Raw genomic sequence first — 13,235 nt, 5'->3', positions numbered from 1 at the left:
AGGGGAGGTAGGAGAGAAACTAGAGAAAGATGTGAGTTCAGGGCTCGGGCAAAGAGGAGCTTTAGAGGATTTAGCCCAGTGAGTTAGGGGAAGGGAGGGAAGCAGCAAAGGCGACTGATTGGATTGTCTCAATCTTAGTGACCATGAACTGCACCACGAGCACTTGTTGGAGATGAGGATGGAAGAGACAGGGGAGAGGGAGAGCACTTCAAAAGGAACTAACTGGTGTTAGACATATTAAAAATACTTGAAATATTGTGTATTTCAAACATAGCTGATTGATTTAACTTTTATCCAGAATATTAATCCCTATAACAGGGCTAGAGTTTATTAACATCACCAGAAATAGACAATGAACATAGATCAGTCCTAAAATGTGATTAACAGCAAAATCCAATCACTGCAGTTTTAAAAAATGTATTCATTCATGGGATGTGGGCATAACTGGTTGGAACAATATTTATTGCCCATCCCTAATTGCCCCTGGAGTAGATGGTACTGAGCCGCCTTCTTGAACCGCTGCAGTCCGTGGGAACGTCCACAGTGCTGTTCGGGAGGAGGGGTTCCAGGATTTCGACCCAGTGACAGTGAAGGAACGGCAATATAGTCCCAAATCAGGATGGTGTGTAGCTTGGAGGGGAACTTGAAGATAGTGGCGTTCTCATGCATCTTTGTGAACTTGCTGGTGTCTCAGGAGGGTGGATGAATGAGCAAATCCTTTCTGACACGCGGTGCAGGTGAATGGCCTCTCCCCAGTGTGAACTCGCTGGTGCTCCAGCTGGTTGGATAATGTAGTGAATCCCTTTCCACACAAGGAGCAGGTGAACGGCCTCTCACCAGTGTGAATGCGCTGGTGTGTCAGCAGGTTGGCCAACTGAGTGAATCCCTTCCCACACTCTGAGCAAGTAAACGGCCTCTCTCCAGTGTGAATTCGCTGGTGTACAGTGAGATCAGATAATTGCCTGAACCCAGTATGGCACCGAGAGCACCTGAATGGTCTCTCGTCAGTGTGAATACGTTGATGGCGCATCAGTTCACCAGAACTTTTATAGCACTTCCCGCAGTCTGGGCATTTAAAAGGTCTCTCATCAGTGTGAACACGCTGGTGAGCCAACAGGTTGCATGAAAGAGTGAATCCCTTCCCACACTTGGAGCAGGTGAACGGCTTCTCCCCAGTGTGAGTGCGCCGATGAGATTCCAGCTGAACTGGAAAATTGAATCCTTTCCCGCAGTCCCCACATTTACACGGTTTCTCCTCAGTGTGACTGCGCTTGTGTCTCGACAGGTCAGATGATCGGTTGAAGCCTCGTCCACACACAGAACACGTGTATGGTTTCTCCCAACTGTGAACGGTGCTTTCTCCTTCCATGTTCAAAATCCGACAATATTCAGGTTACGATAAATTGAGCAACTCTGTTAGATCCTGATGTGATGTTAGGTATGAATTTCCCGACTGCCTTCCTTCCCTTCTAATACCCTGTGAAATTGATTTAAAACAGATAAAAGGGAGTGAGAGAGAACCCACAAAAACACAAGGCAGGTTGTGAAATTGAGCTGAATGAATCTGGTAATTTGTGGGGCCGGCACTAGGAAAAAGTGACCATGAAAACTGCTGGATTGTCATAAAAACTATTCACGAATGCATTCGGTCTGGGCCTGAGCTCCGGCTTCTAAGAGAGAAGATAAAGAAAGTGAGATGTGGCAGCATTAGGGGGTGAGGGATTTTATATATCCACAACTTGACCCAAACTTTGACAGAACCTTCCAAATCCTCAAACAAAAACAAAAATAGCTGGAAAGATTCAGCAGGTCTGATAACTCTGTTTTCCTCTCCACAGATGCTAACGTTTCAAGTCCGTATGACTCAGAGTTCTGATGAAGAGTCATACGGACTCGACACGTTAACTCTGTCTTCCTCTCCACAGATGCTGTCAGACTTGCTGAGTTTTTCCAGCTACTTCTGTTTTTGTTTCAGATTTCCAGCATCTGCAGTATTTTGCTTTTATCATCCAAACCCTCAACCTGCACCATGTGAAAGGACCAGAGAAGTAGGTGTATGTGAACACCATTAACTGCACAAAAGCAAAATACTGCACATGCTGGAAATCTGAAATAAAAACAGAAAATGTGGGAAAAACTCAGCAGGTCTGGCAGCACCTGTGGAGAGAGAAACAGAGTTAATGTTTTGAATCCAATATGACTCTTCTTCAGAGCTAGAAAAATCATATGGATGTGAAACGTTAACTCTGTTTTTCTCTCTCCACAGATACCACCAGACCTGCTGAGTTTTTCCATCATTTTCTGTCTCTATACCATCAACTGCATGTTCCCCTCCAAGTTGAAACCGTCCCAACTTGTCCGTTACCCAGTCCTGGATGAACAGAAATTTCCTCTAGTTAAATATGGGAAGACCAAAACCATTCTCGTCAGTCCCCACTACAAACTCTATTCCATAGCCACTGACTCCCTGACAAATGTCTGAGGCTGGACAAGACTGGTGACCATCTTGGTGTCATATTTCACCCCAGCTCTGATCACAAAGTCAGGCTGTGAAATTGATCTAAATGAATCTGGTAATTTGTGGGGTCAGCACTTGGAAAAAGTGACCATGAAAGTTGCTGGATTGTCAAAAAAAACCAACTGGTTCATTCATGTCCTTCAGGGAGGGGATCCTGCAATCCGGTCTGGACCTGGACTCTGGCTTCTAGCCAGTCTAATCTAGGGAGAATAGACAGAGTGAGAGGTGGGAGTATCAGGGGGTGAAGGAGAGGGATTTTATACATCTGCCGCTTGACAGAACATTCCAAACCCACAATCTCTACCACCTCAAAGGACCAGACAAGTAGGTGTATGCAAACACCATCACCTGTAAGTTTCCCTCCAAGTTGCAAGCTCTCCTAACTGGTCCGACATCCAGTATTGGATGAAAAGAAATTTCTTCCAATTAAATATTGGAAAGACTGACACCATTGTCTTCAGTCTCCACTACAAACTCTATTCCGAAGCCACTGACTCCATCCCTCTCCCTCACAACTATCAGAGGGTGGAAAAGTCTGCTCACAATCTTGGTGTCATATTTCACACCCAGCTGATCTTCTGATCACAGAAGACTTCCAATTTCCACCTCGACAACCTCACCTGCTTTTCCCCAGTCTCAGATCATCTGCTTCTGATACTCTCATCCGTTCCTTTGTCATCTCCCACCTTGACTATTCTAATGCACAGATGCTGCCAGAATTGCTGAATATTTCCAGCAATTTCTGTTTTCATTTCTTGTCTAACACACCCCTGGGCAGCCCCCCCATTTCCAACCTCCTGTAAATTGAGATCATCCAGAATTCTGCTGCCCATGGCCTTCTTCATATCAAGTCTTGTTCACCAAGTCATTGAACTTACAGTTACACCAGTGATATGTGTCCAAGTCTGTAACATTGACTAAGATTTATAACGGCGATGTGTGTCCAAGTCTGTAACATTGACTTACATTTATATAATACCTTTGATGTATGTTGTTTTATGGGAGTTTTACAAATAACATCTGACACCGAGACATATAAGGAGATATTAGGGCAGATAATCAGGAGTTTGTTCAGAGGTTGGTTTGAAGAAGTGTCTTAAAGGAGGAAAGAAAGGCTCAAGAGGCCAGAATTAGATGAGCGCAGAGATCTCAAGAGTGTCCTTCTGCTCGCTGACTTACACAGCCCCCAGATTCAGCAGCACCTCAATTTTAAAGTTCTCACCCTTGTTTTCAAATTCCTCGACACCTCACCCCTCCCTATTTCTGTCATCTCTTCCAGTCCTACAGCTTTCTGAGATCTCCGTGCTCATCTAATTCTGACCTCTTCAGCATCCCCATTTTCAATTGCTTCAGCGTTAGTGGGTGTGCCAAGCCATGAGCTCTGGAATTCCCTTCAGAAATCTCTCCACCTCTGTGCCTTTCTTTCCTGCTTTAAGATACTCCTTCAAACATACCTCTTTGACCAAACTCCAGATCATCTGCCCCAATATCTCCTTATATGTCTCAGTGTCAGATGTCACTTGTAAAACTCCCATAAAACAACATACATCAAAGGTGTTATATAAATGTAAGTCAATGTTACAGACTTGGACACGCATCACCGTTACAAATGTAAGTCAATGTTACAGACTTGGACACACATCACTGTTGCTTCATCACTGGATGAAGATCCTCTCAATCACAGAATCACAGAGTGCAGAAGAGGCCCTTCGGCCTATCGAGTCTGCACCGACATGTGAGAAACACCTTACCTACCTACCTAATCCCATCTACCAGCACTTGGCCCATAACCTTGAATGTTATGACGTGCCAAGTGCTCATCCAGGTACTTTTTAAAAGATGTGAGGCAACCTGGCTCCACCACCCTCCCGGGCAGCGCATTCCAGACCGTCACTGTCCTCTGGGTAAAAAGGTTTTCCTCACATCCCCCCTAAACCTCCTGCCCCTCACCTTGGACTTGTGACCCCTCGTGACTGACCCTTCAAATAAGGGGAACAGCTGCTCCCGATCCACCCTGTCCATTCCCCTCATAATCTTGTACACCTCAATCAGGTCACCCCTTACTCTTCACTGCTCCAACGAAAACAACCCAAGTCTATCTAACCTCTCTTCAGAACTTAAATGCTTCATCCCATCCTTACCTAACAGTTTTGTGGAAGCCCCTTCACCACACGGGCTGCAGCGATTCAAGAACAAAACCCACCATCAATTTCTCAACAGGCAACAGGGGATTGGCAATGTGAGCTGCCTTGCTACTGACTCCTATAAACCCATCATAAATTAAAAGTATCTGCCTGTGTGAAATGGATTAACAGCTCCTACAATAATCCGTGTTCCCCCCACTCGCTCTCACCGAAACTGCGCTCAGCCTGGAGCCGCTCCGCGCAGGCAGGCGGCTTCCGGGGGCGGGGCCTCCTCGCGCCTGCGCATTACTGCCCTTCTGATAGAGATAGGGCGTATTCACCCGCGCGGAGAATTCTGGATAGCCTCATCCGCCATTATTCAGAATCTGTCCATAGGGTAAGACGTCTGTTCCAGTACTTTTGATGCAGTCCGGTGTTTAATTGGAGCGGCCCGATACCCATGATGTTTATGCCAGGTCCGGGTGAGCAGCCGCCATCCTTATAGGGGCAATGGGCAGTCTGGCGCATACGCGGCCGATATCTCTATTGGGGCAGGAGCGCATGCGCGGCCATCCTAGGACCGAATGCAGGAAGAAAAGATGTTGTGAATTTCTGCCCTGGATTCACAGTGAAACTCCTCTGGAAACTCCTTCTACAGGAGTTAGAACAGGAGGATTACCAAGCGGGAACCCCAAACCAAATATTATGTCATGATCTGACAGTCACTCGATCATCAGGACCTGAATATCAGCGGCCTCTGAATGTGGAAGGTGAAATGTCTGTGGGCAAAGATTTCAGATATTAGAGAGACTGGGAAACTTTTCATGATCTTTTCAGGTTAAATGTGAGACCAATTACATCGATCTCATTGGATATGTTGAAGAATTTGTTCTATGCAGGCAAATTAACTCGTGTGCTTAAATAAACATACTTGGCAGCTAAAAGAGCAAACCGTTGAGCTGCGTTATTCGTGAGAGTTACAGTACCAGTTTTGGGCAAAGTTTTTTTGTCCATGTTGCAGTTCATTCGGCCCGTCATGTCCAAAATGGCCAATAGGTAGCCATCCAGCCTGATCCCAATTTCCAGATCTTGGTCTGCAGCCTCGTAGGTTAGGTCACTTCGAGTGTATATCCGAGTGCCTTATAAATGTTATGAGGGGTTCTGTGTCTACCATCTTTTCAAGCATTGGGTTACAGCTTCTCACCACCCTCTGGGTGAAAAAAAAATCCCTTGTATCTGCTCTAAACCTCTTACTTATTTCCCTTCATTATGGACCCCTCCAACAAAGGGAATACTGCCTTCCTATCGAATCTATGGACCCCTCATAATTTTATACATTTTATTTAGGTCTCCCCTCAGCCTCCTCTGTTCCAAAGAAAACAATTCCAGCCTATCCATCCTTTCCTCATTACTAAAATTCTCCATTCTTGGCACATCTTATATCCCCCTCTGTAACTCTCTCTAGTGTGATCACATCCTTCCTGTACTGTACACAGTACTCTAGCTCTGGCATAACTAGTGTGTTATACAGTTCGAGCAGAACCTCCCTATTCTTATAATCCATGCCTCATTAGGGGTAATTATCCTGTATCCTTAATCACCTTATCTACCTGCCCTGCTACCTTCAGGGATCTGTGGACATGAACTCCAAGATCTCTGTTCCTCTACAATTCTCGGTATCCTACCATTTATCATGTGATCCTTTGCCTTCTTTTCCCCACAACTTTCTTCCTCACCATTAAGCAGACAGCCGTTTTTTGTATCATCATCAAACTTCTTATTCATATGCCTACAGTTAAGTGTGAATCTAGTAAATAAACTAGGAAAGAAGGAACCAATACTGAGCCCTGTGAAACCCCACTGCAACCAGCCTTCCAGTCACAAAAAGACACCCATCAACCGTCATTCATCCCTTCCTGCCATTGAGCCAAATTTGGATTCAACTTGTAACTTGCTCCAGGGTTCCATCAGCTTCTATTTTTCTGTCCAGTCGGTCATGTAGGGCCTTGTCAATGTGGAGTGAATGTTTCCATTTGTGGGAGAATCCAAAATTAGGAACCAGAAATACAAGATAGTTGCTGATAAATCCAATAGGGAAATATGGAGAAATGTGTTTACTCAGAATGGTTAGAAGGTGGAACTCACTACCACAGGAAGTGGTTGTGGCAAAAAGCTGAGATACTTTCAGAAGGAAACTAGATGAGTGCATGAGAGAAAAAGGAATAGAAAGATAAAGTGAAAGACTGAGCTGAGGTAGATGGAATTGAAGGAGAAGAGTCTGGAGTATAAACGCCAGCACACACTAGTTGGGCCAAAGGCCTCTTTCTATTCTGTATTTTCTGTGTAATTCTATGTAAACTCTTTTTACAGGGTATTAGGAATCAAAGGAAAAGGAAAACCAATTATCGAGATCTGTCAGAGTCACTCGATTCATCAGGAACTGAATATCATCAGCCCTTGAATGTGGAAAGAGAAATGTTTGTCCGTATGTCTGAGGGAAAAAAATTTCAAACATCAGTTCGTGACTGGAAAAGATACACACACACACGCGAGTGAGGGTGTTCCAGTGAACGGATTGTGGAAAGAGTTTTGACTAGTTACACAGCCTGAGAAAGCATCACACCATTAACAGCAGGGAGATCCTGTATAGGTGCTGTGTGTGTGGACGAGGCTTCAACCGGTTATCAAACCCAGAGAGGCACATGGACACCCACATCCGAGAGAAACTGTGGAAATGTGGGGACTGCGGGAAGGGTTTTTGTTGCCCGTCTGAGTTGGAAACCCATCGATACGTTCACACCGGGGAGAAGCCATTCACATGCTCCGAGTGTGGGAAGGGGTTCATTAAATCATTCAACCTGCAGACACACCAGCGAGTTTACACTGGGGAGAGGCCGTTCACCTGCTCCAATTGTGGGCAGCGATTCATTAAGTCATCAAACCTGCTGACACACCAGAGAGTTCACACTGGCGAGAGGCCATTTGTCTGCTCTGAGTGTGGGAAGGGATTCAGTGATTCATCCAGCCTGCTGACACACCAGTGGGTTCACACTGGAGAGAGGCCATTCACCTGCTCCGAATGTGGGAAGGAATTCACACGCTCAACCTACCTGCTGACACACCAGAGAGTTCACACTGGGGAGAGGTCGTTCATCTTCTCTGTGTGCAGGAAGGGATTCACTATGTTATCCATCATGCCGACACACCAGCGAGTTCACAAGTGATCACAGGGGTTGGATTCTGCTGTTGTTGTTGCTGTTAATCACATCCGGGACTGAATCATGTTCATTCTGACAGTTGGTGAAGTGGGAGAGTCAGAGAGTTTCTTCCCGCTGGACTGGCCGGTCTCACGACTTTGCTTCCAGTGGGCTGACGCGCTTTGAGCCTGGAAGTGCACATTTCCACTGCAATGACCTGGAAAAGCTGGTGAAATACTTTTATTATATCCTGGATAGTAAATAGTGTTTTTCCTACCACTATAGGTAAATCTGAAATAAATACATTTGTTTTTGTTCCATTGAGTCTACAGCACAGGGCCAGGCCAGTCGGCTCAATTGGTCTCTGTCAGTATTTATGCTCCACATGATCCTCCATCCACCCCTGTTCATCTCTCCTTCAGCAAATCCTTCTATTCCTTTCTCCCTCATGTATGTATCTTGCTTCCCCTTAAATGTATTCATGCTATTCACCTCAACCACTCCCTGTGATAGTGAGTTCCACATTCTCACCATTCACTGGGTAAAGAGGTTTCTCATCAATTCCCTATTGGATTATTGAATCCCTTCAGAATCTTAAAGACTTCCATCAGGTTACCCTTCAGTCTGCTCTTTTCTCAGGAAAAGCAGCCCCAGCCTTTCCTGAGGGTGAAATGCTGTCAGTTCAGGTACTATTCTTGTGAATCTTTGTTGCCCCTTCTCCAGTGCCTCTATTTACTTTTTCTAAATGGAGATCACAAATGTTGGCAGTACTCCCAGTGTTGTCGATCCACAGTTCTAAACAAGTTGAAAATAACTTCGCTGCTCTTCAATTCTATTCCTCTAGAAAGGAACCCTATATATGGGCCCCACACTTTAGGAAAGATGTGAAGTTCTGAGAGAGGGCGCAGAGGAGATTTATGAGATGGGCATCAGGGATGAGGGACTTCAGTTCGTTGGAGAGACTGGAACAGCTAAAGTTTCTCTCTTTAGATTGTAGAGTCACTCTGGCAGAGAAGGAGGCCATTCAGCCTGTCGAGTCCATGCTGACTCTCTGCAGAGCAATCCAATCAGTCCCATTGCCCCATTCTATCCCTGTCACCCTGAAAGTTTATTTCTCTCAAGTGTCCATCCAATTTCCTTTTGAAATCATTCATCGTCTCCATTTTCACCACCCTCATCAGCAGAGAGTTCCAGGTCATTCTCACTCTCTGTGTAAAAATATTCTTTCTCCCATCCCCCTACATCTCCTCCCTAAAAGCTTAAATCTGTGTCCCCTCATCCTTGTACCATCAGCTAATGGGAACAGCTTTTCTTTGTCCACCTTATGTAAACCTGTCATAATCCTGAACGACTTTACCAAATCTCCTGCAATCTCCTTTACTCCAAGGACACTAAAGCCTAAAATGAAACCGAATACATTAATGCCTGAAATCAAATGGGAATGTTTAATTTCTGTTTTAAAGATATTGTGAAAATGTTGTGCTGGATACTAAAAGAATTGGAATAACTCACTTGGGTATAGTTCATTGGAATATATCAATCTGGTATCCACGTCCATTCTAGTGGAAGTCAAGAAAGCGTCGATGAGATGAACAAGTTGATAGCTTTCTCTTGGAAATATTTGTATCCTTTGCTTATGATTTTTTAAAAAAGAAACCCGCATTTGATAACCTGGCTACTATCGGAAATATCAGGACCATATGGGGGAGATAGGCAAAGATCTCAAGAGTGACACCCACTTTCATCCTTTATTAAGAGCACCTGAAAGTTAAGAATATGTGGCATGATATTGGAATACTGGTGTGAGTGTGCAGATGTATTCTGTTACATGTGAAGCAACTGACATGTAAATTCATGGTGAAATGCTCGAAGAATGGGTCCCAAACATCCACAGCTACTTAATAGATAGCACAACATGAAATGGTTAATCTGGCCAGGGGAATGAGACAATATTTTGACATCATCAAAGCATTGACACATACTCCATAGAGAAACTGACTTTAAAACAATCAGGATAGGATTAAACACACTAGTCATTTGGATTGGGACAATCGAGGGCTTGAGAGAAATAATACTCAGCAAGAACTGTCCTCAAGTTGGATAGGGGTAAATAGAGAGCTGGAGAATCTTCTCCATCCATGCTTGATCTGTTACTTGAAGCATATGTCCTGATGTACTAGTAACCTAGAAGTCATGGCACTCCCTCAGGAGAGGAAATGATTGAAGAGATGTTACCCCAGTCGGGGCCAGAACAGAACTGGAAAATAACAGAGTGAAATTGAGTGAGGAGCTGGAGAGAGAGAGTACTCCTCTCCCTCAAGGCGTGGACTGTAAGAATCCTGAGGGATCCCTACTTGGGGTTTTCTTGCTAATTAGCAAACATTAAATTAAATTCTATGATTGGCTGTGCATTTATTTTTAATGTTATTGTCACACTTCTGCTTTTATTCCTGTTGAGATTACGCCCTGGGTAAGGATGGTTAGCAGGTGACAGGATGGGAAATTGTGGTTCGGGTCTTCATTGACCATATGCTTTAGTGATCTGAAAGGTTTAAAAGGGGCCAAACTTCAGCAGAAATCTCGCAGAGCTGAGAACAGATGACTTGCTATGTGGGAACAGGGAGATTAACAGCTCCCAGAGGACAGAGAAAACAAGAATGCTTTGAATCCTAGACAACACCGGGGTGTCAAGGCCACCATGTTTTCACTGCTTGGCCTGGGAATGCTGACTCCCTGTACCGGGGATGGAGTGTGGGGAAATCAATTGTTTCAGAGTTTGACGTGGCTCGGACGGGTACAGATGGATCAATGACACGTTTTATAATTGGTTCATTCAAATATTAGCTCGGCAATGATTGGGTTAAATCAGTCTCCATAGACTTTGCGATTGAAAAAGGAATAAGAAGGGATTCTCCAAGAACACAAATTTGTTGAGGTTTTACATATTGCACTGACTGGTGCCATGGCATTTGAGATAGATCAGGGAGCATTTACGTGGAGATGGTGCTTCTACCCAGAGTGTAATGGTAATGCTGCTGCAATTTGATACTACTGCTCAGACATTAGCAAGTGTCTGGTCTTATTTATACTGAATAAAATCTAACCACTGTCACCAATAAGGGTTATCACTGTGAATCATTTCAGAGTTTGGGAAAGGGGGATAAAGAGTTAATTAACTCCCTGAACCCCATTTTCTAACATCGCTGTGTCAAAAATAAAATCTCATCTTCCCCGTGGCTCCTTTGCCAATTACCTTAGAGGGACTCAATTGCTGTTAAAGAGCCTGCCAACCCCTTTCACCTACTTTCCCTAAAGTGCATGAATATAATCATGAAAGGTCCAGAAAAATCAAATATTTTTACAGATAAAAGTTCATTAATGAAACAGAACATTTTTTTTTAAAACGTAAATTAATTGAGGATCAAAGACAACCAGAGTAAAAGGTTTTGCACAATGTTCCGGACCAAATGGTTTCTCTTCAGCTCCTCTGTACCCTGTTCCTGTGACTCCCCGCTTTGGACACAGGGGCACTGAACCACAGGGGTCACGTCACCATCAGCCCCGGTCGGCCCCCACCCCTTCCCCAATTGGTTGGAGGCCCATTTCCCAGTCAGCCTTCCAGCATCTTCCTGGAGGTGTCAGCTGTGGCTCAGTCCATAGCACCCTCGCCTTTGAATCAGAGGGTTGTGGGTTCATGTCCCACTCCCGGAAACCAAGAACTGTGATTGTACTCGAAAGAGTTGCAATCTGTGACTGTTGATAACTCGAAAGAGTTTCCAGCATCTTCCTATGAGTCGACACCCATGGCAGTTTCTTAACTGGGACGCAGGCCCTGTTATTCTCAGCTAAATTCAGCTCTCAGCTCCGTCGCCTGGCTGTCATTGACATGAGCAATAGAGACAGAAAGATGCCAGAGGCTCAAATGGGAACTCCAGACTTGTGGAAGTCAAAACTTGAGGGAGTGTTGGACTGTTGGAGCTGCTTTCTTGTGGATGAGATGCCAATGCTGGGGCCGCGTCTGCCCCTTTGGGTGGACTTGGAAGTTCCCATGGGCACAGTTTCAGAGAAGAGCAGGGTCTACTGTGTTTCATAAATTACAACAGTGACTACACTTCAAAAAGTACTTCCTTGGCTGTAAAGCATTGTGGGATGTATTGTGGTTGTGAACGGCCCTTACAAATGCAAGTTTTTAAATTCATCTGTAACTTAATCGATTTCAGACACCCCCAACTTGCCAATTAATGAACTCACTTTGGTCTGGACAAGAATTCACTCATGAAGGCAAAGGCAGAATTCTCTGGAAAGTAAGTTTAAAAAGAGGTTTATTAAAAGAAAAAGGTTTACTTCACAACTTTAAGACATTGAGTTTTACAACTTCATGCGGGTGATCAGTCTTTAGTATAGGGAATAGGGCCCTCTCCGGCTCCTTCTTTGACAGTAATTCCCTTGGAACTCGGCCTCGGGAATCTTAAGTACTTGGCTAGCAAGGAAGACCTTCAGAACCTCTACTTTTATGCCCAAAGTGACCATTTCCTCATGTCAGAGTGGGGCTTGTTGTAACATGACAATTGGTTAACTTAATTGGATCTCAAATTACTTACATCACCTTATCTCATTATCTTAGACAGCATACAATAGAACTGTTTCATACTATCCCTTTATCCGATTCCATACAATCTCTTATACAGTTTCAAATGTTGAGGCTAATCAGAGTTTGAAGGTCTCTTTTGCCAGTAAATTTATCTTCATTGCACATTCTTTACATACACAGCAATTAAGGTTTTACATTTTTACAGAAAATAAAACTCAGTCTTTTACTATAACTACTGATTCAGAATTGATTTATTAATTGTAATTCAATTAAGGCTCACTACTTATTCAATCACTGTTACTGACTGGTAGCTAATTAATCCAGCGCTGTTTAATTAATAGATTTGGTTAATACAAGATGGACTGGTTCAAAAAGACAGTTTGTGGAAGACAATAGCTTTCTTACCAATTTTGATTGGATGGAACAATGGGCCTTATTCTTGAGCTGGACTTTGGCAGAATCTAATGTCCTGTAGCTTATCAAAATTAGAAAAGCAATTCTTTGTTTAAACAATTTCCATTGGGCCTGCAGTTTCCGGAAACATTTATGTTAAAGCAGTGTTTATGATAAAAAATAAAGATCCAGCCATATGTTAGAGTTTAAAATAGTTTCCTTGACCTTTTTATTTATAACAGTGAATACAGTATGAAAGTGATTGATTTTTAAAACTAAATTTGACTACCGAGGCCTACCTACAGTTTCAGACATTACAACAGTGACTACACTTCAAAAGTACTTCATTGGCTGTAAAACACTTTAGGAGGTCCTGTGGTCCTGAGAGATGCTATAGAAATGCAGGTTTTTTC

The 13,235-nt window shown here is 43.8% G+C and overlaps 2 protein-coding genes across 3 annotated transcripts in view; both read right to left on the bottom strand.

The window, feature by feature from the left end:
* LOC144697023 (uncharacterized) overlaps nucleotides 1–13,235 on the bottom strand; it is a 175,014-nt gene that overhangs the window by 56,547 nt on the left and 105,232 nt on the right. The gene's annotated exons all lie outside the window — the stretch shown is intronic.
* On the bottom strand, nucleotides 288–4,757 carry LOC144697189 (uncharacterized). 2 transcript variants are annotated; one of them, XM_078569063.1, is made up of 2 exons: nucleotides 4,660–4,757; nucleotides 288–1,477 (listed from the first exon to the last, which is right to left on the bottom strand). In XM_078569063.1, exon 2 carries the CDS (start codon nucleotides 1,367–1,369, stop codon nucleotides 662–664), a length of 708 nt encoding a protein of 235 aa, XP_078425189.1. In that variant the 5' UTR covers nucleotides 1,370–1,477; nucleotides 4,660–4,757; the 3' UTR covers nucleotides 288–661. The 2 variants fall into 2 exon arrangements, with proteins under 2 accessions (XP_078425189.1, XP_078425190.1); XM_078569064.1 differs by lacking the exon at nucleotides 4,660–4,757 and adding an exon at nucleotides 3,973–4,049.

Source organism: Cetorhinus maximus, chromosome 23 (genome assembly GCF_964194155.1).
Source record: "Cetorhinus maximus chromosome 23, sCetMax3.hap1.1, whole genome shotgun sequence".
NCBI classification, from domain to species: domain Eukaryota; kingdom Metazoa; phylum Chordata; class Chondrichthyes; order Lamniformes; family Cetorhinidae; genus Cetorhinus; species Cetorhinus maximus.
Note: the sequence above shows the minus strand (reverse complement) of the source record. Positions and strands in the feature narration are given on the sequence as shown.

Coding starts and splice junctions, on each gene's coding strand:
- LOC144697189 (XM_078569063.1), bottom strand. CDS start 1,369: ATGGAAGGAGAAAGCACCGTTCACAGTTGGGAGAAACCATACACGTGT.